This window comes from Chiloscyllium plagiosum, chromosome 17 (genome assembly GCF_004010195.1).
Source record: "Chiloscyllium plagiosum isolate BGI_BamShark_2017 chromosome 17, ASM401019v2, whole genome shotgun sequence".
In the NCBI taxonomy this organism is placed as follows: domain Eukaryota; kingdom Metazoa; phylum Chordata; class Chondrichthyes; order Orectolobiformes; family Hemiscylliidae; genus Chiloscyllium; species Chiloscyllium plagiosum.
Window position 1 is genome coordinate 67,129,409 of NC_057726.1, and position 21,492 is coordinate 67,150,900.

Here is a 21,492-nt window from a genome sequence, read left to right on the forward strand (position 1 = left end):
ACCTTTTATCTTAGCCTGTTTGGCACACTTTCCTCATTCCTGAAGAAGGGCTCATGCCCTAAACGTCGATTCTCCTGCTCCTTGGATGCTGCCTGACCTGCTGCGCTTTTCCAGCAACACATTTTCAGTTCTGATCTCCAGCATCTGCAGTCCTCACTTTCACCCTGCTAATCAATGCCAACACCTCAATGTCTTCTTAACAAACCTAACAATTTGGGTGAAAGTGAGCACTGCAGCTGCTGGAGATCAGAATCGAGTGTGGTGCTGGAAAAGCACAGCAGGTCAGGCAGCATCCGAGAAGTGGGAGAATAGACGTTTCGGGCATAAGCCCTTCATCAGGAATTCTTGTGCTTTTCCAGCGCCACACTCTCAACTATCAACCTGGGTGGCAACTTTGAAGGATCTACGGACAGGAACCCCCAAGATCCCTCTCTTTCTCCACACCGCCAAGAATCCTACCTTTACCCCGGAATCTGCATTCAAATTCGACCTTACACAGTGAATGACTTCACACTTTTCCAGGTTGTACGCCATCATCACTTATGACGGCGTGTGATCAATTCCACAGCTGCCCCATGAGATGGTCCCGAAGAGCTGAATGTGAATTACCTGTTCGGGTTTGAGCCCTGTGAAACAGAACATTCCGATCTGGTCGGTGATGTGCTGCCAGTTATGGATTGAGCCTTCCTTCTTCAGGTTTGACACCAGCTGCTCTCTCATACTGATGATGCGGTTTGCCATGCCCTTCACCTCCTCGAGCCTGTGCAGGGGAAAGACAAACAGTGGGTCAATCGCTACACCAGGCTCCCTTCTACTATAGAACAGAATCACTCAATTGGTTTTAAAACATGCTCATCAAGGTGAGGAATGCTACTTCTGGAGAACGAAACGCTTTCCACTTCAGGCATCATTCGCCGAGAATCGAGCACTTCAGGCTGAAGATCGGAATTGACGTGAGGCTTCTGAAACATTCTCTGAAGATCTTCGCTTAGTCTGAAACTTCAATCCATGCCAAATGATGGACAGTGTGTGTTATGGGTCTATGGACCACCAGTACCTAGGCTCGACTGCTCAGATGCAGTTCATGTGTGGCCTCTATGACCAAATGGCAAAAGAAAATCTAATGTGACCAGTTTGTGGACTGTTTCAGACTGAGGGGAAGAATCCAAACTACCTAACCTTCAGTCCAATCTTAGCTCATCCTACAATGTGAGGTCATGCACTCTGGCAGGAAGAGCAGAGGAGCTGAATATTATTTAAACAGAGAAAGACTGCAGAAAGCTGTAGAACAGAGAAGTTTGAGAGTCCTCATCCATGAATCACAGAAAGTTAGCATCCAAGTTCAACAGGAGGCAAGTGGAACATTGGCCGTTATTTCAAAGGGAATGGAATAAAAAGTAGGGAGGTGTCACTAAAACTTACAAGACACTAATCAGAATGCTCCTGGAACACTGAACAGTTCTGGACTCCCTAACTAAGGCAAGATAGACTGATGTTGGAGGCAATCCAGAGAAGGTTGACAAAATTGATACTGGGTAGGAAGGACTTTATTAGCATAGGCTGAGTAGGTTGGGCCTGTGCTCGTTGAAGATTAAAAGAATGAAAGGCGACCTTATTGAAACATTCAAATTTCTTCGGGGGCTTGACAGGGGTGATGAAGAGAAGTTGTTTCCCCTTGTGGGAGAGTCTAGGACCAGAGGGTATCATTTCAGAATAAGGGACTGCACATTTAAGGTAGAGATGGAGAAGAATTTCTTCTCTAAGAGGGCAGGGAATGTGTGGAATTCCTTACCGCAGAGGGCCGTTGAGGCTGGGTCACTAAGTGTATTCAGCAGGCAGATTTTTAATAAGGGAATTAAGGGTTATGGGGGAAATGCAGGGAAATGGAGTTGAGGATTATCCGATTAGCCATGAGCTCACTGAATGGTGGAGAAGGCCCAATGGATGAATGACTTATCTCTGATCCTATGTCTTATGATCGTAATGGCTGTATGGAGTATAAAGCCTGCATGTTTAACAGCAGCATTAGGCAAACATTATGTAATTTCACTGACTTGCTGGTGTGTTCGCAAGGAATGGTACAGGGTCACAGGAATGAAACATTGCAGCAACACGGGTGAGTGAGCCTGTCCAGCTGAACAGAAACCCAAAAGGAGGTCATTAAAATTCCTTGAAGTATCAAAGCACCATTTCCTGGCAGTCACTGCCAACCGCACTGGAAAATTATCCAAACGTGCTGGAAGAGAAAACTTTGTCCTCTTACTAAATCCTCATCAACCTGCCAACTCTGTGAAAATCCAGCAGAGGATTTCTTCAAGTTTCAGGCTTTGTAAAATACTTCAATGGATCTATTAGGGACAATCTTTAAAAAGGTCCAGCTGGGGACTGAGAACAGGCTCCAAGCATTCTTGTATTATTGGCAGCAGCCTGGGAGAGAACTGCCCAGAAACAGATAACATCTCTTTGTCAGAGTGACGCAGTTAGTTCCATTTCAATGCGCTCTCCCTGCAAAAACCTGAGCTACACCCGATGTGAAGTACAGAGGACATCTAATGGGGCCAATGAACAGAACAGTGGGAGGTATCTGGCTTCAAGTACGTCTTCTGCCCTCCATTCTCCAGGGTGATGCAACATGGGGAATAAGGGCAGCCTGACCATGTGTGGCAGGGATCACGGTGTTGTTCCCTCCAAATCGAGCCAATGGCACAGCCTCCAGAGTCAAACAATCACATGATATAGGGCTATAGTCCAACCGGTTTATTTGAAACCGCAAGCTTTTGGAGCCTCCAACTCCGTCCTCAGGCAGCTTGCGGTTTCAAATAAATTTGTTGGACTATAAACCGGTGACGTGAGATTTTTGTCTTTGTGCACCCAAGTCTAACACCGGCACCTCCACATTACAGCCTCCCGAGACCACCCAGCCTAAGGCAGCCCGAGTGACTGAACTCAATTCTTGAGGTGGCTTAGTTACTATAATACCCACATTTCTACACATAGCAAGATCCCACACAGAATAATGAGACAATGACCTGATAATCTGCTGTTGTGATACCGGTTGAGGGATAAATATCGTCCAGCAAAGAATGCTTCGGTGCTGTAATGCAAAGGGATCGCTCTAGACGGTGATGTCGCCTCACTTTCACTCCTCAGAGGGATCGCTCTAGACAGTGATGTCGCCTCACTTTCACTCCTCAGAGGGATCGCTCTAGACGGTGATGTCGCCTCCACAGATGATGCTGCTCATATGTCTGGCACGTTTTGTTTTAATAACAGGAAGAGGAGGCTCCCACTTAAGCCCTCATGCCTCTTCTTTCACTCAACAGAGTCACAGCAAATCTACAGCCTTTGCCCTATATCCTTTCCAAACCTTAACCAATAAAAACAGCTATCCATCACAGATTTAAAACTAACGCTGAGACAGTGTGGAAACAGGCCCTTCGGCCCAACAAGTCCACACCGACCCGCAACCCACCCATTCCCCTACATTTACCCCTTTTACCTAACACTACAGGTGTCAATTGTCACGTAGAATCATAAAGATATACAGCACGGAAACAGACGCTTTGGTCCAACTCGTCCATGTCAACCACATACCCTAACATAGTCCCATTTGCTAGCATTTGGCCCATATTCCTCTAATTGGGGCGGCATGGTGGCTCAGTGGTCAGCACTGCTGCCTCACAGCACCAGGGACCAGGGTTTGATTCCCGCCTCGGGCTACTGACTGTGTGGAGTTAGCACGTTCTGCGTGGGTTTCCTCCGGGTGCTCCGGTTTCCTCCCACAGTCCAAAGATGTGCAGGTCAGGTGAATTGGCCGTGCTAAACTGCCCATTGTGTTAAGTGCCTTAATCAGGGGTAAATGTAGGGCAGAGGAATGGGACTGGGTGGGTTACTATTTCGAGGGTCGGTGTGGACTTGTTGGGCCGAAGGGCCTGTTCCCATACTGTAAGGGATGTAATCTAAACTCTTCCTATTCATGTACCCATCCAAATGACTTTTAAATGGTGTAATTGTACCAGCCTCCACCACTTCATCTGGCAGCTCATTCCATAAACACAGCAACCTCTGAGTGAAAAAGTTGCCCCTTAGGTCCCTTTTACATCTTTCCCCTCTCACCTTAAACCTCTGCCCTCTAGTTCTGGATTCCCTCACCCTGGGGTAAAAACCCTATTTACCCTATCCGCACCCGTCATGGTTTTACAAGCCTCTATAAGGTCACCTCTTAGCCTCTGACGCTTCAGGGAAAATAGCCCCAGTCTACTCAGATTCTCCCGATAACTCAAACTCTCAAATCCCAGCAACAGCCTTGTAAAACGTTTTTATATAGAATCCCTACAGTGTGGAAGCAGCCCATCCGGCCCACTGTGTCCACACCAACCTTTCAAAGAGCATCCCACCCAGACCCACCCTTCCCTTGTAACTCTGCATTTCCTATGGCTAACCCACCTAGCCTGCACATCCCTGGACATTATGGGCAATTTAGCATGGCCAATCCACCTAACCTGCACATCTTTGGACTGTGGGAAGAAACCGGAGCATCCGGAGGAAACTCATGCAGACACAGGGAGAATTTGCAAACTCCACGCAGACAGCTATCCCAGGCTGGATTCAAACCTGGGTTCCTGGCGCTGTTAAGACAACAGTGCTAACCACTGAGACACCATACTGCCCCCTTTCTGAACCCTTTTCAAGTTTCCGAACATCCTTCCTATAGCAGGGAGGTCAGAATTGCATGCAGTATTCCAATATTGTGGAAGCACCCTTTTGCATGTGGAAGTGTCTTCTGAATTTCACTTGAGAAACTAGCTTACAGGCTACATCCCTTGGTATGACTTCCCCAAACAGTGAAGCTAGTCTCCCTATCCTACCTGTTAAGTTTGGTCCAAGCCACCTGAAATTTTCTAAAATTGCAGGGATACAATCCTGGTTTGTGCAACCTCTTGTTATAATTCACCCCAAGTTAGTGTAATCACTGCTGGTAATTAAATGTTTAGAGCCCAGTAGAAGACAGTGCAGCACTCCCTCCATAGCACACAGTGAAGTCTGATTTGGGTTCAGATTCAACGGCCCAGAGCGCTACCCACTGAACCACATCTGAAGGGCACTCAAGGTCTTTGGTTTCAATCAGCTGAACCATTGCTCCATCTCAGGATTTCTTTTTAAACTCAAGGCGAGGCGGTGGGTTCTTCAGATAAAGCAGCTGCTGCGGGTAAACCTGAAAGATGCTCTTGGTCTTTGAGTCAGACTCACCACTCTTTTCGGAGCTCTGCTGTGTTCATGATGGCAGCAGCGATACGGGCTCCGTTTACTGGTGGGTTTGAATACATGGGCCGGATCAGGATCTTCAGCTGCGATTCCACCCGCTTCGCTTCATCGGGATCGCTGCAGATTACCGTGAATCCACCGACACGCTCACCTGCAAGTGAGAGAGCCCTGTTAACCCTCTGCAGTTCACTCATCGAGTCACATAGTTATACAGCATGGGAACAGATCCTTCAGTCCAACTTGACCAGACATGCTAAATTAATCCACTCCCATTTGCCAGCACTTGGTCCATGTCCCTCCAAACCCTCCCTATTCATCTACCCATCCAGATGCCTTTTAAATTCTTTAATTGTACCAGCCTCCACCACTTCCTCTGGCAGCTCATTCCATGCACGCACCACCCTCTGCGAGAAAAAAGTTACCCCTTGGGTCCCTTTTGAATCCTGACCTTCTCACCTTAAACATTATGCTCTCTAGTTTTGGACTCCCCTAACCTGGGGAAAAGACCTTGGCCTATTCACCCTATCCATGTCCCCTCATCATTTTATAAGCCTCTATAAGATCACTCCTCAGCCTCTGATGGTCCAGGGAAAACAGCCCCAGCCTATTCAGCCTCTCCCTACAGCTCAAACTGTCAAAAGGACAGAACAGCAGCTGAAGCCTTCGAAAGCTATTCAGCAGTTTAGCATTAATATCGTAGAGAGGTGAAGAGTTCAGTTTCTAGTTTTCTGCTTGAACCCAATGTTTCTAAAAGGAGTGTTTCCAAGCTGGGATCGCTCTCTACGGGCACTAGCACAGCTCAGAGTTGCTATCTTTTATGCATGAACTTGTTAAAGGAATACTGCAGGGTAGTGAACATGGGCTGTGTTACAGCAGAGTCTGTACTGAGCGAACATTCACATAGCAGACAGTGATCAGAAGGACATACGACTGGCTGATGGTTTAAATTTCCCCTCCAAGTCTAGGGACTCTGATATCAATGCAACCCTCAGCCCCATAACAAATGATGAGCAGATGAAGGTGACTGATGTGACCTGGAAAGTTCGCTGGGTGAACGTTAGATCAGCACAGGATCTGCAGAAACCACTCACTCAAGTGGTTGAATACCCTGCATGTTCCTTGAACAAACCTCATGAGTGAAGGGAAGTCACTGAGAGTCCTAGAGAGTGCGATGCCAGCTTGGAAACAGTCACTTTGCCCTTTCACAGCAGTGAGGCACATAGCAGGCAGCAGGCACAGTCACAAAGAGTCATGGGTCAGACAGCGTAGAAAGGCCCTTCGGCCCATTGAGCCAGCACTGACCTAACTACAGCTAAAGGCGTGCTAATTCCAAATTCCTGTACTTACCATCACATTCAAGGATATAGGACATTTGAAATGCTCATCCAAATTTTTTTTTTTAAAGGCTGTAAAGTTTCCAGCCTCCTCTACCTTCCCAGGCAACACATTCCAGCTTCCCACCACCCGCTGAATGAAAACACTTTTGCCCAGAATCTCTCTGAATCTCCTCCCCTTACCCTAAAACTATGCCCTCTTGTGACTGACCCCTCAACAAAGGGGAACAGCTGCTGTCTATTCACCCTGTCCATACCCCTCATAACTTAACACACCTCAGTCATGTCCCCACTCAGTCTTCTCTGCTCTAAATAAAACAATCCAGGCCTACCTAGTCTCTCCTTATAGCTCAACATCTGTAACCCAGGCAACATCCTGGTGAACCTCCTCTGTACCCCCTCTAGTGCTATCAGATCCTTCCTGTAGTGAGGTGACCAAAACTGCATGTAGTGCTCCAGTTGATCGGCTGACCAATACTCTGTACAACTCCAACATTACCTCCTTGCTTTTATACTCTATGCCATTACTGATGAAAGCAAGTATCCTGTTCACGTGGTCTGCCGACTTCAGGAATCTGTGAATAATTACCCAAGATCCCTCTATTCCTCGAAGCTACCCAGTGTCCTGCCATTCATTAACTACTCCCTCATCCTTTTTCTCCTTCCAATGTGCATCACCTCACACTGACGGAGGAACAATTCAGAAAGAACAGTATCCATCATATTCGCTTCCACACATCTCCCAGTGTTTGGAGGTTAGAATACCAGGGAATTTAAGGGCGGAACCAGACTGAAAGAAAAGAACATAGGACATGGCAAAGGCTAGCGGTAAGCCAGAGAATTTGGAAAAGTTTTAAAAACCAATAAAAGTCGACCAAAAAAACAATGAAGTGAGAGAGGAGGTAAACTTGCAAGTAGTATCAAGACAGAGAGCAAGAGTTTCTCTAAATATATAAAAAGGAAAAGCAAAACCAACTGAAAACAGGCCCTTTACAGAGCAAGGTTAGGGAAACAATAATGGGGAACCAGGCTGAGAGGCTGAATAAATACTTTGCAACAGTCTTCACAGTAGAAGACATTAACAGCATTCCAAAATTACTAAATAATTATGGGGCAAAAGGAGGAAATAAACACAATAACGATCACTAACTGGGCTAAGGCCCAGTAAGTCCTTTGGACCTGATGGGATGCATTCTAGGATATTAAAGGAAGCAGCTACAGTGATAATGGATGCACTGGTCAATATCTGAACAAGTCCCATAGCTTTGGAAAACTACAATACAACAACTTGAAACGAGGAGGAGACAAAAACAGGCAAGGATAGGCCAGTTGGCTTAATGTCTGTTATTAGGAAAACGTTGGAGTCTGTTACAGTAACAGAGCACTTCGAAACACACAATATGAACAAGTTGAGTCAGCATGGGGTCATGGAGAGGAAACATGGCTCACAGATTTGACAGAATTATTTGAGGAGGTAGCTAGCAGGATAGATAACATGGGAAGCAATATCTGAAACATATTTGGATTTTCCGAAGGCCTTTGATAAGGTACCACACACATTAGGCCACTTATAAAATAGAATTGTTTTGAGGAGATAACAAGACAAAGGAAGAGTAGCAGATATCATGTGGATTTCCCAAAGGCAGCCGATAAGGTACCACACATAAGGTTAAGAGCTCGTGGAGTTTGGGATAGTATAACAACATAAACAGTGGAATAAGACAGGGGATTTGGATAAAGGGGGAATTTTCATGATGAGATGATGTTGAGTAGGTTGGGTCTGTACTGATTGGAGTTTAGAAGAATGAGAGGTCATCTTATTGAAACTTACATATTTCTTGAGGTACCTGACAGGGTAGATGTGGAAGGGTTGTTCCCTCTTGTGGAAGAGTCTAGGAGCAGAGGGCATAATCTCAGAATAAGGGGTCATACATTTAAGACTGAGATGAGAAGGAATTTCTTCTCTAAGAGAGTAATGAATCTGTGGAAAAGAGATGTGGAAGCTGTTCAATGCTAAGATAGACAGACGTTCAATCAGTAAACAATTTCAAGGGTTATAGGGAGAAGATCTGAGGATGATCAGATCAGCCATGAACTCACTGAAGGGACTGATGGACTGACTTGCTCCTACATCTTATGGAGTGGCACTGGCAAAGGAACTGGGGTATGGAGCTGTCAATTTGCCTCTCCATCAGGAACGCTGACCAATTCGGACAGACTACACGAGGAGGAAAAATCAACCCAAAAGGAAGGCAGCTAGACAATTAATTTGCAAGTTGGTATTCATACACATTTGGAACAATTCAATCCAAAACCAAACTGCATTAACAAACTGCAGGAATCCGGGGATATTTACTTACCATACAGCCCCATGTTCTTGGCATAGGACTGTGACAGAACTATGTTAATCCCCTGCTCAAGGAAATGGCGCACAGCCCAGGCATCTCTGTCAGCATCTCCACTTGCAAAACCCTGGTAAGCCATGTCGAAGAATGGGAAGAGGTTTCTTTTCTGGACAGCAAAACAAAGTTAGAAGCTCTCAGCTCCGTATACCAACTGGTTTGATAGCACTTTATTTAAACAGGTATATGTACTACCATGTCAATTACTGCACATTGTCTCCTATTACAGCAAGATTAATCACACAACATAAAAGAAATGCTATACTGTTAGGTACTTCAGCAGCATTCTCAGCAGAAAACAGCACATACAAAATAGGGGCAGCACAGTGCCTCAGTGGTCAGCACTGCTGCCTCACAGCACCAGGGGTCCCAGGTTCGATTCCAGCCTCGGGTGACTGTGGGTGATTTGGAATTTGCACATTCTCCCCGTCCAGAGACATGCAGATTAGGTGGATTCACCACAGGAAATGCAGGGTTACAGAGACCAGGTGAGTCTGGGTGGGATGTTCTTCAGAGGGTCGGTGTGGACTCGATGGGTCGAATGGCCTGCTTGCACACTCAGGATTCTATAATTAGGTTAAAAGGGAATATATTCTCAAATGTCACCATTTATAAATAAATAAGCTTTAAAATAAACAATATAAATTTTAAAATCAAACCTACTTGGCTTTAATTGGTCAGCTTCCATCTATTGGCAGAGGTTGGTGAGTTGCACTAACTAATCTCTGCCACAAGGTGGAGCCCAGGGGCTTCAGTGCGAGATCAGAACAGCAGCCAGAAGACACTGGACACCGAGATGTTAAAGGTGAGAATGGGGCTGGAGGTTTGTGAGGAGTGGCATGTTGGCTCAGTGGTTAGCACTGCTGCCTCACAGCGCCAGGGACCCGGGTTCAATTCCAGCCTCAGGCGACTCTCTGTGTGGAGTTTGCACATCCTCCCAGTGTCTTCGTGGGTTTCCTCTGGGTGCTCCGGTTTCCTCCCACAGTCCAAAGGTGTGCGGGTCAGGTGAATTGGCCATGCTAAATTACCCGTATTGTTCAGGGATGTGTAGGTTAGGTGTATTAGTCTGGGGTAAATATAGAGTAATATGGTAGCGAATGGGGTCTGAGGGATACTCTTTGGAGGGTCAATATGGACTTGTTGGGCCAAATGGCCTGTTTCCACCTAGGGATTCTGTGAGGGAGTGCAGTGGCAGGAAGGTCAGGAGGACTGAGTGCAGGAGTGAAAGCATGGCAAGAAGTTCTTCAGAGGATGCAGGCCACATGGGAAGTTTAGCAAATAGTATTAGACGTAAATTATTAACATTAAATAAATATACTGTCACTATTTTAATAACATAGTTGAAGGAAAATGTCAACTGTCAACTTTAAATGGTGAATAACTGGATAAATGAGATATAATGTGGTGGACTTTAACTCAAAGAAGAGCTTCAAAGAGGTTCCGACGCATTCCCACCATCTCAACTGAGACGGATGTGGGAAAAACTGTTTGCTGCAAAACCCGGCACTTTGAAACACGCCAGGGCCCATCTCTCACCTTGACCATCATCGCCAGCTCCTTCCATTGCTCAGGCCTCGGGTCTACCCCAGTCGGGTTGTGCGCACAAGCGTGAAACAAGATGATAGTTTGTTCTGGAATTTTCTGCAACAGACACAGGAAAAACAAAATTGGAATGTCAAAATATACTCAAATATATTCTTATTTTTAAGGCACAAACAAACATTTGAAACCCCTGATTATACAAGGTGATACTTTCCTCATGATTCCCAACATAATCTCTGCGCAGTCCTGAATTCTCAGATCGCCGTTCAGGATGTGGTTCCCAGGATATTCAGCAGCGTGCAGCATATTTGTGCTTTCATTTGGAATTGGCTAACTTTACATCATCAGCTGGAAACCTTTGGTCCATTGCTGGGAATTTAAAGTTTACTATAGGGGCGGCATGGTGGCTCAGTGGTTAGCACTGCTGCCTTACAACGCCAGGGACCCTGGTTCGATTCCAGCCTCGGGTAACTGTCTGTGTGGAGTTTGCACATTGTCCCTGTGTCTGTGTGGGTTTGCTCCGGTTTCCTCCCACATTCCAAAGATGTGCAGGTCAGGTGAATTGGCCATGCTAAATTTTCCATAGTTGTTAGGTGCAATCGTCAGGGGAGGGGGGGTGGGTGGGTTACTCTTCGGAGGGTCGGTGTCGACTGGTTGGGCCGAAGGGCCTGTTTCCACACTGTAGGGAATCTAATCTAATCGTTGTTGAGTACAGAACTAGAGTAAAGCTATCTGTGCACCACAGCTATTATTTCAATAACAAAACAGAATAGGTCATCCCGGAATTCCTCGGTTCAAAACAGTGTTTTGAATCGAGGAATTTTGTGTTTGTGTGATGGTCATATGTTGACATTGCTTGCACACAGAGTCACTTACTCATCAGAGATGCTTAATCGGATATAAATGATGTCATATGAAAAGGTGTTGTGAAAATTTTACGTCATTTTACGTCACAAATTGATGTCAACCAAAAGGTCATTCCATCTCTTTACCAAACTGGCAGCAATTTGTTATGAATCACCGGAATACTATACAATATAATTCAGCATCTGTAGTGCCCCTTCAGGAGTTTATTTTCCCCTTTCTAGAGATCCTAGGCCTCAAATTGTCTTAGATCACAGCAAATGTCAGATAACTGCAATGATCTATCCTTGTTCTACAAACTAAGCATTTGAAAATCATCCAACATTATAGTCAAAGGTTTTCGGTGAGTTCAAGGATGCATTTGGAGTTTATAATCAGACTGAACTCATGGTAATGGGAGTGCAATGTGAGGAAATGAAGTGAGATATTATCACTCCGAAACACTAACAAGCAAAAGTGATTTGCTTCTCCTCCAACAAGATTAGTATACAAACATTAAAATCTTCCATCTCCACATCCAAGTTATTAAAACTGGAGCGGCAGTTAGAGGCAATTAGGAATCTACAGAAGCAAGGGGGTGTGATGGATGGCAGTTATAGGAAGGGAGAAAAACCACAGAGACAGTCAGGTAGGTGGGTTACCACCAGGAAAGGTAAGAGAGGGAGGCAGGTAGTGCAAGAGTCTCCTGTAGCTACCCCGATCTCAAACAAGTATGCTGTTTTGGAAAATGTAGGGGGCGATGGACTCTCGAGAATGTAGCACGAAGAGCCAAGTTTCCGGGACCGAGATTGGCTCTAATGTAACGAGGGGTATGTAAGTTCCAAGTGATCGATTGTAATAGGGGACTCTCCAGTCAGAGGTACACACAGATGTTTCAGCGGCCAACAGTGTAACCCCCCTGGTGCCAGGATCAAGGATATCTTTGACAGAGTGCAGAATGTTCTCAACGGGGAGTGGGCTAAGCAGAAGGTCGGTGTACACATTGGAGCTAATGACATAGCAAGGGAAAAGGATGAGATTCTGAAGGAAGAATATAGAAAATTAGGCAGGAATTTAAAAAGGAGGTTCTTGAGGGTAGTAATATCTGGATTACTCCCATTGGCATGAGCTTAAAAGGATAGGAATAGGAGGATACAGCAGGTGACTGCATGGCTGAGGAGCTGGTGGAGGGGAGAAAGGTTCACATTTTAGCATCATTGGAATCTCTTCTGGAGCAGAAGTGACCTGTATAAGGAGGACGGATTGCACCCGAATTGGAAGGGGACTAATATACTGGCAGGGAGATTTGTTAGAACTGCTCGAGAGGAATTAGACTATTAAGGTTGGGGGGGGGGGGGGGGGGGGGGGGGTGTGGGCAGGTAGGGATCCAGGAAGATAGTGAGAAAAGAGATCCATCGGATACTGGTCCAGTTGGGAAAAGGAACAAGTCAGTCAGGGCAGGCAGGGACAAAACAGAAAATGAGGTCGGGCTGATAAATTAAACTGTATTTATTTCGATGCAAGGGGCCTAACAGGGAAGGCAGATGAACTCAGGGCATGGTTAGGTACATGGACTGGGATATCATAGCAATTACAGAAACGTGGCTCAGGGATGGGCAGGACTGGCAGCTTAATGTTCCAGGATACAAATGCTACAGGAAGGATAGAAGGGAGGCAAGTGAGGAGGGGGAGTGGCATTTTTGATAAGGGACAGCATTATAGCTGTACTTAGGGAGAATATTCCCGGAAATACATCCAGGGAAGTTATCTGGATGGAACTGAGAAATAAGTTTGGGATGATCACCTGACTAGAATTGTACTATAGACTCCCCAATAGTCAACAGGAAATTGTGAAAAAGGTTGTAATGAGATTTCTGTTATCTGTAAGAATACTAGGTTGTAATGGTAGGGGATTTTAACCTTCCAAACATAGACCAGGACTGCCATAGTGTTCAGGGTTTGGATAGAGAGGAATTTGTGAATCTCCAAGAACATTTTCTGATTCAGTATGTGGTTGTAACTACCAGAGAAGGTGCAAAACTTGACCTACTCTTGGGAAATAAGGCTGGGCAGGTGACTGAGGTGTCAGTGGGGGAGCACTTTGGGGCCAGCGACCATAATTCCATTAGATTTAAAATAGTGATGGAAAAGGATAGACCAGATCTAAATTGGAGAATGGCCAATTTGGACGGTATTAGGCAAGAACTCTCGAAAGCTGACTGGGGGCAGATGTTCGCAGGTAAAGGGACGGCTGAAAAATGGGAAGCCTTCAGAAAGAGATAACAAGAGTCCAGAGAAAGAATATTCCTGTCAGGGTGAAAGGAAAGGCTGGTAGGTATAGGGAATGCTGGATGAATAGGGAATTGAGGGCTTGTTCAAGAAAAAGAGGGAAGCATATGTCAGGTATAGACAGCAGAGATTGAGCGAACCCTTAGAAGAGTATTAAGGCAGTAGGAGTATACTTAAGAGGGAAATCAGGAGAGCAAAGAGGGGACATGAGATAGCTTTGGCAAATAGGGTTAAGGAGAATGCAAAGGAATTTTGTAAGTATATTAAGGACAAAAGGGCAACTAGGGAGAGAATAGGAACCCTCAAAAATCAGCAAGGCAGCATATGTGTGGAACCGCAGGAGATGGGGAAGAAAATAACTGAGTATTTTGCATCAGTGTTTACTGTGGAGAAGGACATGGAAGACACAGAATATGGGGAAATAGATGGTGACATCTTGAAAAATGTCCATATTACAGAGGTGGTGGTGCTGGATGTCTTAAAATGGGTAAAGGTGGATAAATCCCCAGGACCTGATCAGATGTACTCTCGAACTCTGTGGGAAACTAAGGAAGTGATTGCTGGGCCTCTTGCTGAGATATTTACATCATCGATAGTCACAGGTGAGGTGCCAGAAGACTGGAGGTTGGCTAATGCGGTGCCACTATTTAAGAAGGGTGGTAAGGACAAGCCAGGGAACTATAGACCGGTGAGCCTGACGTCGGTAGTGAGCAAGTTGTTGGAGAGAATTTGAGGGACAGGATTTATGTGCATTTGGATAGGCAAGGACTGATTATGGATAGTCAATGTGGCTTTGTGCATTAAGTTTTTTGAAGTCATAATGAAGAGGACTGATTAGGGCAGAGTGGTGGATGTGATCTATATGGACTTCAGTAAGGCATTCGACAAGGTTCCTCATGATAGACTGGTAAGCAAGGTTAGATCTCACGGAATAGAGGGAGAACTAGCTCAAAGGTAGAAGACAGAGGGTGGTGGTGGAGGGTTGTTTTTCAGACTGGATGCCTGTGACCAGTGGTGCGCTACGAGGATCGGTGCTGGGTCCACTGCTTTGCATCATTTATATAAATGATCTGGATGTGAGCATCAGTGGCATGGTTAGTAAGTTTGCAGATGACACCAAAATTGGAGGTGTAACAGATAGTGAAGTAGTTTACCTCAGAGTACAACAGGATTTTGATCAGATGCGCCAATACGACGAGGAGTGGCAGATGGAGTTTATTTCAGATAAATGCAAGGTGCTGCATTTTGGGAAAGCAAATCTTAGCAGGACTTATACACTTAATTGTAAGGTCCTAGGGAGTGTTGCTGAACAAAGAAACCTTGGAGTGCAGGTTCATAGTTCCTTGAAAGTAGAGTCGCAGGTAGATAGGATAATGAAGGCGGCGTTTGGTATGCTTTCCTTTATTGGTCAGAGTATTAAGTACAGGAGTTGGGAGGTCATGTTGCAGCTGTACAGGACATTGGTTAGGCCACTGTTGGAATATTGTGTGCAATTCTGGTCTCCTTTCTATCGGAAAGATGCTGTGAAACTTGAAAGGGTTCAGAAAAGATTTACAAGGATGTTGCCAGGGTTGGAGGATATGAGCTCTAGGGAGAGGCTGAATAGGCTGGGGCTGTTTTCCCTGGAGCGTCGGAGGCTGTGGGGTGACCTTATAGAGGTTTATAAAATCATGAATGGCACGGATAAAGTAAATAATCAAGTTCTTTTCCCTGCGGTGGGGGAATCCGGAAATAGAGGGCATAGGCTGAGGAGGGAAAGATTTAAAAAGGACCTAAGGGGCACCTTGGAACACAGAGGGTAGTGTGTGTATGGAATAAGCTGCCAGAGGAAGTGGTGGAGGCTAGTACAATTCCAAATTTAAAAGGCACCTGGATGGGTATATGATGGGAATGATTTAGAGAGATTCAGGCCAAGTACTAGGATATCTGGTCAGCATGGACGAGTTGGACCAAAGGGTCTGTTTCCATGCTGTACATCTCTATGACCACGTAAATTAGTTTTAAATCAAGTTTCAATTAGTTTGAGCAGCACAGTGGCTCAGTGGTTAGCACTGCTGTCTCACAGCGCCACGGACCTGGGTTCGATTCCAGCCTCGGGCAACTGTCTGTGTGGAGTTTGCACATTCTCCCCGTGTCTGCGTGGGTTTCCTCCGGGTGCTCTGGTTTCCTCCCACAGTCCAAAGATGTGCAGATCAGGTGAATTGGCCATGCTAAATTGCCCATCGTGTTAGATGCATTAGTCAGGGGTAAATATAGAGCTGGGGAATGGGTCTGGGTGGGTTACTCTTCGCAAGGTCGGTGTGGACTTGTTGGGCCAAAGGGCCTGTTTCCATACTGTAAGGAATCTAATCAACCGCATTGGACTGCACTGTTCTTGCTTTTCACAATTCAACAGTAAATGCGATCATCAATTTAGCCTTATTTAAAAAAATATACTATTCTGAGTCTCAATAGTCTTAAAGAAACTGATGAAAGAGTGTACTCACCGATATGTCCTCTAGTGCCCCAGTAAAATCAAAGCCACAGGTCTTTGGATCATAATAACGGTAACTTTTGACTTCCAAGCCAGCATCCCTGAAGATAGGTGTGTGGTTGCCCCAGGATGGTTTGGGTAGGTAGACCTCTCGGCTGTTCTTGTAGAACCGTTGCTGCAAGCAGGAGAGAGCACCAATGCTGCATGCTAAGGTTGGGTTGTCATTACAGTACCCTTGTCTTGTATACCCCACTATCATGCTGCCCATTTCACCAAACAGATGTACTTTTGCTTTAGTGAGTTGTACTTCAATCTTACTCGCTACTCATCAGTCTCAATATTTTGTAGAACAAATCACAAAGGCAGAAACATTTAAAAAAAAAAGGTTTTCGGAGGAGGAACAAGATAGGGGCAGGAAGATATTTGGTTCCCTTACTGAAGGAGGGACATCCTCATATTAGAGACGGTTCTGATCAACTTTATTAGGTTAATTCCTGGGACAAAGGTGTTTGTTTTCTGAGGAAAGGTTGGGCTGGGGTTGGGCCTATTCTCATTGAATACGAGGTGATCTGAGTGAAAGAAGAGATTCTGAGGGGGTTTGACAGGATGCACACACCTGCTGCGTCTGCACACTACGTTCAGCAACCGGTCTCTTTGAACAGTGCCCTCTTTCAATTTGCAACCATTCAAATAATCAATTTTTCAAATTTCAATTAAAATAGTTTTACAAAAATGTTAGAAAGCTCATCCTAAAAAAGTTTTGGAACAGTGTAACCCTAATCCTTAAATACTTCCTTTAGGGCATTTCTACCCTTCAACAAAGAGCCCGTCCCAAACTGACAACAACGCTGCATCTCCCTGAAGCAGTCACTGGCTGGTCCTGCAATAAACTGCCTCTCTCAACGTGACATACACAGTGTGAATTCTTCTTTGTGGCAACTCTCTGCCAATTTGATTTTCCCAGTCTACATGAGGATTAAACTTAACCATGATTAATGTACTGACTTCTTTTTTTTCCCACTTCCTCACTATCTCCTGATTTATCCTTTGTCCAGCAGCATTGCAGTTAGCAGGCCCAGAGACTACACCCATTAGTGTTCTTCCCTTGTTATTTCTTACCTCCAATACTTTTTCTGCATCGTCTGATCCAAGATCATTTCTTGGTTTCGTACTTGTTCCATACTAACGAAGTCACTCCACTACCCTACCATTCCTGCCAGAATTTCAGAGGTGAGGTGAGAGTGACAGCCCTTGACATCAAGGCTGTATTTGACTGAATGGGGCATCAAGGAGCTTTAGCAAAATTGGACACAATGGGTATCAAAGGATGGTTGGAGCACATTGGAATATGGAGGTCAGTCATCTCAGCAGGACATCTCTGCAGGAATCCCTCAGGGTAGTGTCCTAGCATCTTCAGCTGCTTCATCAACGACTTCCCTCCATTATAAGGTCAGAAGTGGGGATGTTCGCTGATGATTACACAATGTTCAGCAGCATTCACAACTCCTCAGATACCGAAGCAGTCCATGCTCAAATGCAATAAGATCTGGACAATATCCAGGTTTGGGCTGACAAGTGGCAAGTAGCATTCGCGCCACACAGATGCCAGACTATGATCAACTCCAATAAGAGACAATCGCCACCCCTTGACATTCACTCAATTCCACACAGTCAACATCCTGGGCATTTTCATTAACCAGAAACTCAACTGCACTCATCATAGAAACACAGTGGCTATAAGAGCAGATCAGAGGATAGGAACACTGTGGTGAGTAACTCACCCCCTGACTCCCAAAAGCCTGTCTATTATCTACAAGGCACAAATGATGGAACACATGCTGGAATGGGTCTAGCTCCAACAACATCCAAGCAGCTTGAGACCAACGAAAACAAAGCAGCCCACTTGACTGGCATGAGCATTCACTCCCTGCACCAGTGAGGCTCAATAGCAGCAGTGTGTATACCATCTACAAGATGCATTGCAGAAATTCACCCAAGATCCTTAGACAGCACCTTCCTAACCCATGACTACTCAAAGGACAACAGCAGCAGATACATGGGTACACAATCACCTGCAAGTTCCTATCCAAGCCACTCGCCATCCTGACTTGAAAACATGTGTTCCTTCACTCTCACTGGGTCAAAGTCCTGGAAGGCCCTAACTAATGGTACGGTGGGTCAACCTACAACATGGAGATTGAAACATCTCAAGGGCTACTAGGGATGGGCAATAAATGCTGGACCCCACCAACAACGTCCAGGTCCCACATTTTAAAATAACATCAGTTGAAAATGTTAGTCCTAGGCTCACTCTTCTTCCTTTCAAACCTGATGTAAAATTCATTCATACTGTGGTTGATGCTACCTGGGGGCACCTTTATTCTGAGACGTTGAATTAATCATGTCACAGGACACAATGTCACAGCACAGCTGATGTTTCCTATCACGGGGGGATCTAGAACATGTTTCAAAAGTAGGAGTCTCCCGCTTAAGACCGAGATGACGATTTTTCATTTGATCAGAACTTTATAATTCTCTTCAGCAGACGGTAATGAAGCCTGGGAGACTGACTATACTTGGGGTTGAGTTGGAACAGAGTTTTGATTGACAAGGGAGTCAAGGATCTTGGGGGACAAATAGGAAAGTGGACTTAAGGTCACAATCAGATAGCCACGTGCAGGTTGGAGGTGCCAAATTTGTAATTCTCTTCAGAGTTAAGTACTAAGATAAAAATCTTACTGAAGAGCACAGCTGAGTACTGCACTTTTCATGGCTTGTTTGATCACAAAAATGCTGGAGAAATTGAGCTGTTAGTTCAGGCAGTGATCAAATCAGATGTTGAACAGCAAATGTGCCTTTCACATATTTGAAACAGGTTAGATCATCAGATGTGTCGACTGCTTTGAGTAAAAAGGCCTTTGATTGTTATTTCACATCAGAATATTCAACAAAGCCAGCCCAAAGCAGGGGACTTCTGATTATGCCAAGTGAACACCTTTCTCGTATCTACAAGACCTAGTCTGTGCTTGCACCCTGCCAACCTGTAGATTTGCCAACTCTTGGATTACCTCTCCCTTTCCAGCACAGGGAGAAGGATCGGGGGGCAGATGGTGCTAGAAAGCATCCATTTTTATTGAAAAGGTTTGAAACCCTCCATCTTCTAAAGAAACCAAAGTTGCAGAATCAAGGCTCAAGGGGTAGGGTATTTAACGGGAATGACAGATATGAAGTCTGTTAGGATATGGTCAAGACACGTTAAATTTTAGAAGTCTGAAAACTTCTAGAAAGAAGGGAAGACAAATGGAGGTGAGGATCGCCAAGTTGAGATCCTGGGGAAACATGTGCTTGCTAAAAAAGAATGGCACAAACCTTGATGTTAACAGAGTGAGGCTGGAACACACTGTATCTGCGTCATAGGAGAAATGAGAAAGGCACATTCAGAGAAGTTAGCAGTAAAGCAACAAACTATAACACATTTCAACAGACATTGCACCACTCACCAGAAAGTTAGCCCCAATCCGCAGTGATCCAGTTCCAGAAATGGTCTGCACAGTGATATACTGAAATCAGAAAGAATCACAACAGAACTTTAATTGCTGTTTGTTATTCTGAACAGTTTGCTAACACACAGGGTGGATGAGAAGCCCACGGTTCGGGAAGAGATACTGTTATATTTAGCACTGAATGGTTAAACCTGGAGCAGTGAGGTTACAGTGAAATAGAACAGAGAACAGTACAGCACAGGAACGGGCCCTTCGGCCCACCGTGTTGCACCGAACATGATGCCAAAACAAACTAATCCCCTCTGCCTGCCCCTGGTCCATATCTTTCCATTCCTTCCATATTCATCTGTTTACCTAAAAGTCCCTTAAATGTCCCTATCATATCTGCCTCCACTACCAGCGTGTTCCAGATTCCAACCATTTTCTTTGCAAAAAAACCTTACCTCTCACATCTTTGAACCCGCCACCCCCCTTAAGTGTATGCTCCGCAGTATCAGGCATTTCAACTCTGGGAAAACAATTCTGACCGTCGACCCTATCTACATGTCTCATTATTTTATAGACTTCTATCAAATCTCCCTCAGCCTCTGCCACTCCACAGAAAACAACCCAAATTTTTCTAGCCTCTTCTTACAGCTTATACTCTCTAATCCAGGCAGCATCCTGGTAAAACTCTTCTGCATCCTCTCCAAAGCCTCCACATTCTTCCTTTAGTGTGGCGACCAGAACTGAATGCAATACTCTAAGTGTGGCCTAACCAAAGTCTTATAAAGCTGCAAATAGTTGGATTTGAGGACTGTGTAATGTGTGGGTTAAAGCACAATCACATTTTCAACCACACTGGATCCTGCTTAAACAACAAACTTGTGCATCTATCCTGGTCCCCATTATTTTCATTCTGTAAATGCAGCCAAAAGCCCACCCCCATCCCCACTATGAACAGATTCGACCACTTTAAAAAAAGTTTTAATTTAATGTTTGGTTGATTTTACAACACCTGCTTTATTCAATTATTTTTAAGTATGTGGATTGGAAATTGAGAGCATAAGCAAATAATATTGGTTCTGGTACTGATAGAACTAAGCCAAACATAAGCCACAATATAAAACCTATAATGTGGTCCTGACCAACGGATCCCAAGAATTATTAAAGTGGAGGCAGTCTTGGCTCATTTTTACTGAGGGCAGTGGATCTACACACAAGAGTTCTACCAATTTGGAACAAATTGGTAATTTCATTTCGGAAGACCACTGCAACAATTACTCTCACTCATTCGATACAGGCTGATCTGAAGTCAATTTCTTTTTCTATTTGTTCATAGAATATGGGTTCAAAGTTTGTGAGAAGATTTGTAGCTCGGGTGCTCATTATTGTGGTTCTGTTCGCCGAGCTGGGAATTTGTGTTGCAGACGTTTCGTCCCCTGTCTAGGTGACATCCTCAGTGCTTGGGAGCCTCCTGTGAAGCGCTTCTGTGATGTTTCTTCTGGTATTTATAGTGGTTTGAATCTGCCGCTTCCGGTTGTCAGTTCCAGCTGTCCGCTGCAGTGGCTGGTATATTGGGTCCAGGTCGATGTGTTTGTTGATAGAATCTGTGGATGAGTGGAATTCCATGCCTCCAGGAATTCCCTGGCTGTTCTCTGTTTGGCTTGTCCTATAATAGTGTTGTCCCAGTCGAACTCATGTTGCTTGTCATCTGAGTGTGTGGCTACTAAGGATAGCTGGTCGTGTCGTTTCGTGGCTAGTTGGTGTTCATGGATACGGATAGTTAGCTGTCTTCCTGTTGTCCTATGTAGTGTTTAGTGCAGTCCTTGCATGGGATTTTGTACACTACATTGGTTTTG

The 21,492-nt window shown here is 45.0% G+C and overlaps 1 protein-coding gene across 1 annotated transcript in view; it reads right to left on the bottom strand.

The window, feature by feature from the left end:
- LOC122558594 (aspartate aminotransferase, mitochondrial) overlaps window positions 1-21,492 on the bottom strand; it is a 54,665-nt gene that overhangs the window by 3,113 nt on the left and 30,060 nt on the right. Inside the window, exons 4-9 of the mRNA XM_043707367.1 lie at window positions 19,649-19,708; window positions 16,162-16,323; window positions 10,538-10,642; window positions 8,960-9,110; window positions 5,251-5,416; window positions 610-760 (exon numbers count right to left, since the gene is read on the bottom strand). Coding sequence (XP_043563302.1) covers window positions 610-760; window positions 5,251-5,416; window positions 8,960-9,110; window positions 10,538-10,642; window positions 16,162-16,323; window positions 19,649-19,708 — 795 coding nt within the window. The remainder of the gene's footprint in view (window positions 1-609; window positions 761-5,250; window positions 5,417-8,959; window positions 9,111-10,537; window positions 10,643-16,161; window positions 16,324-19,648; window positions 19,709-21,492) is intronic.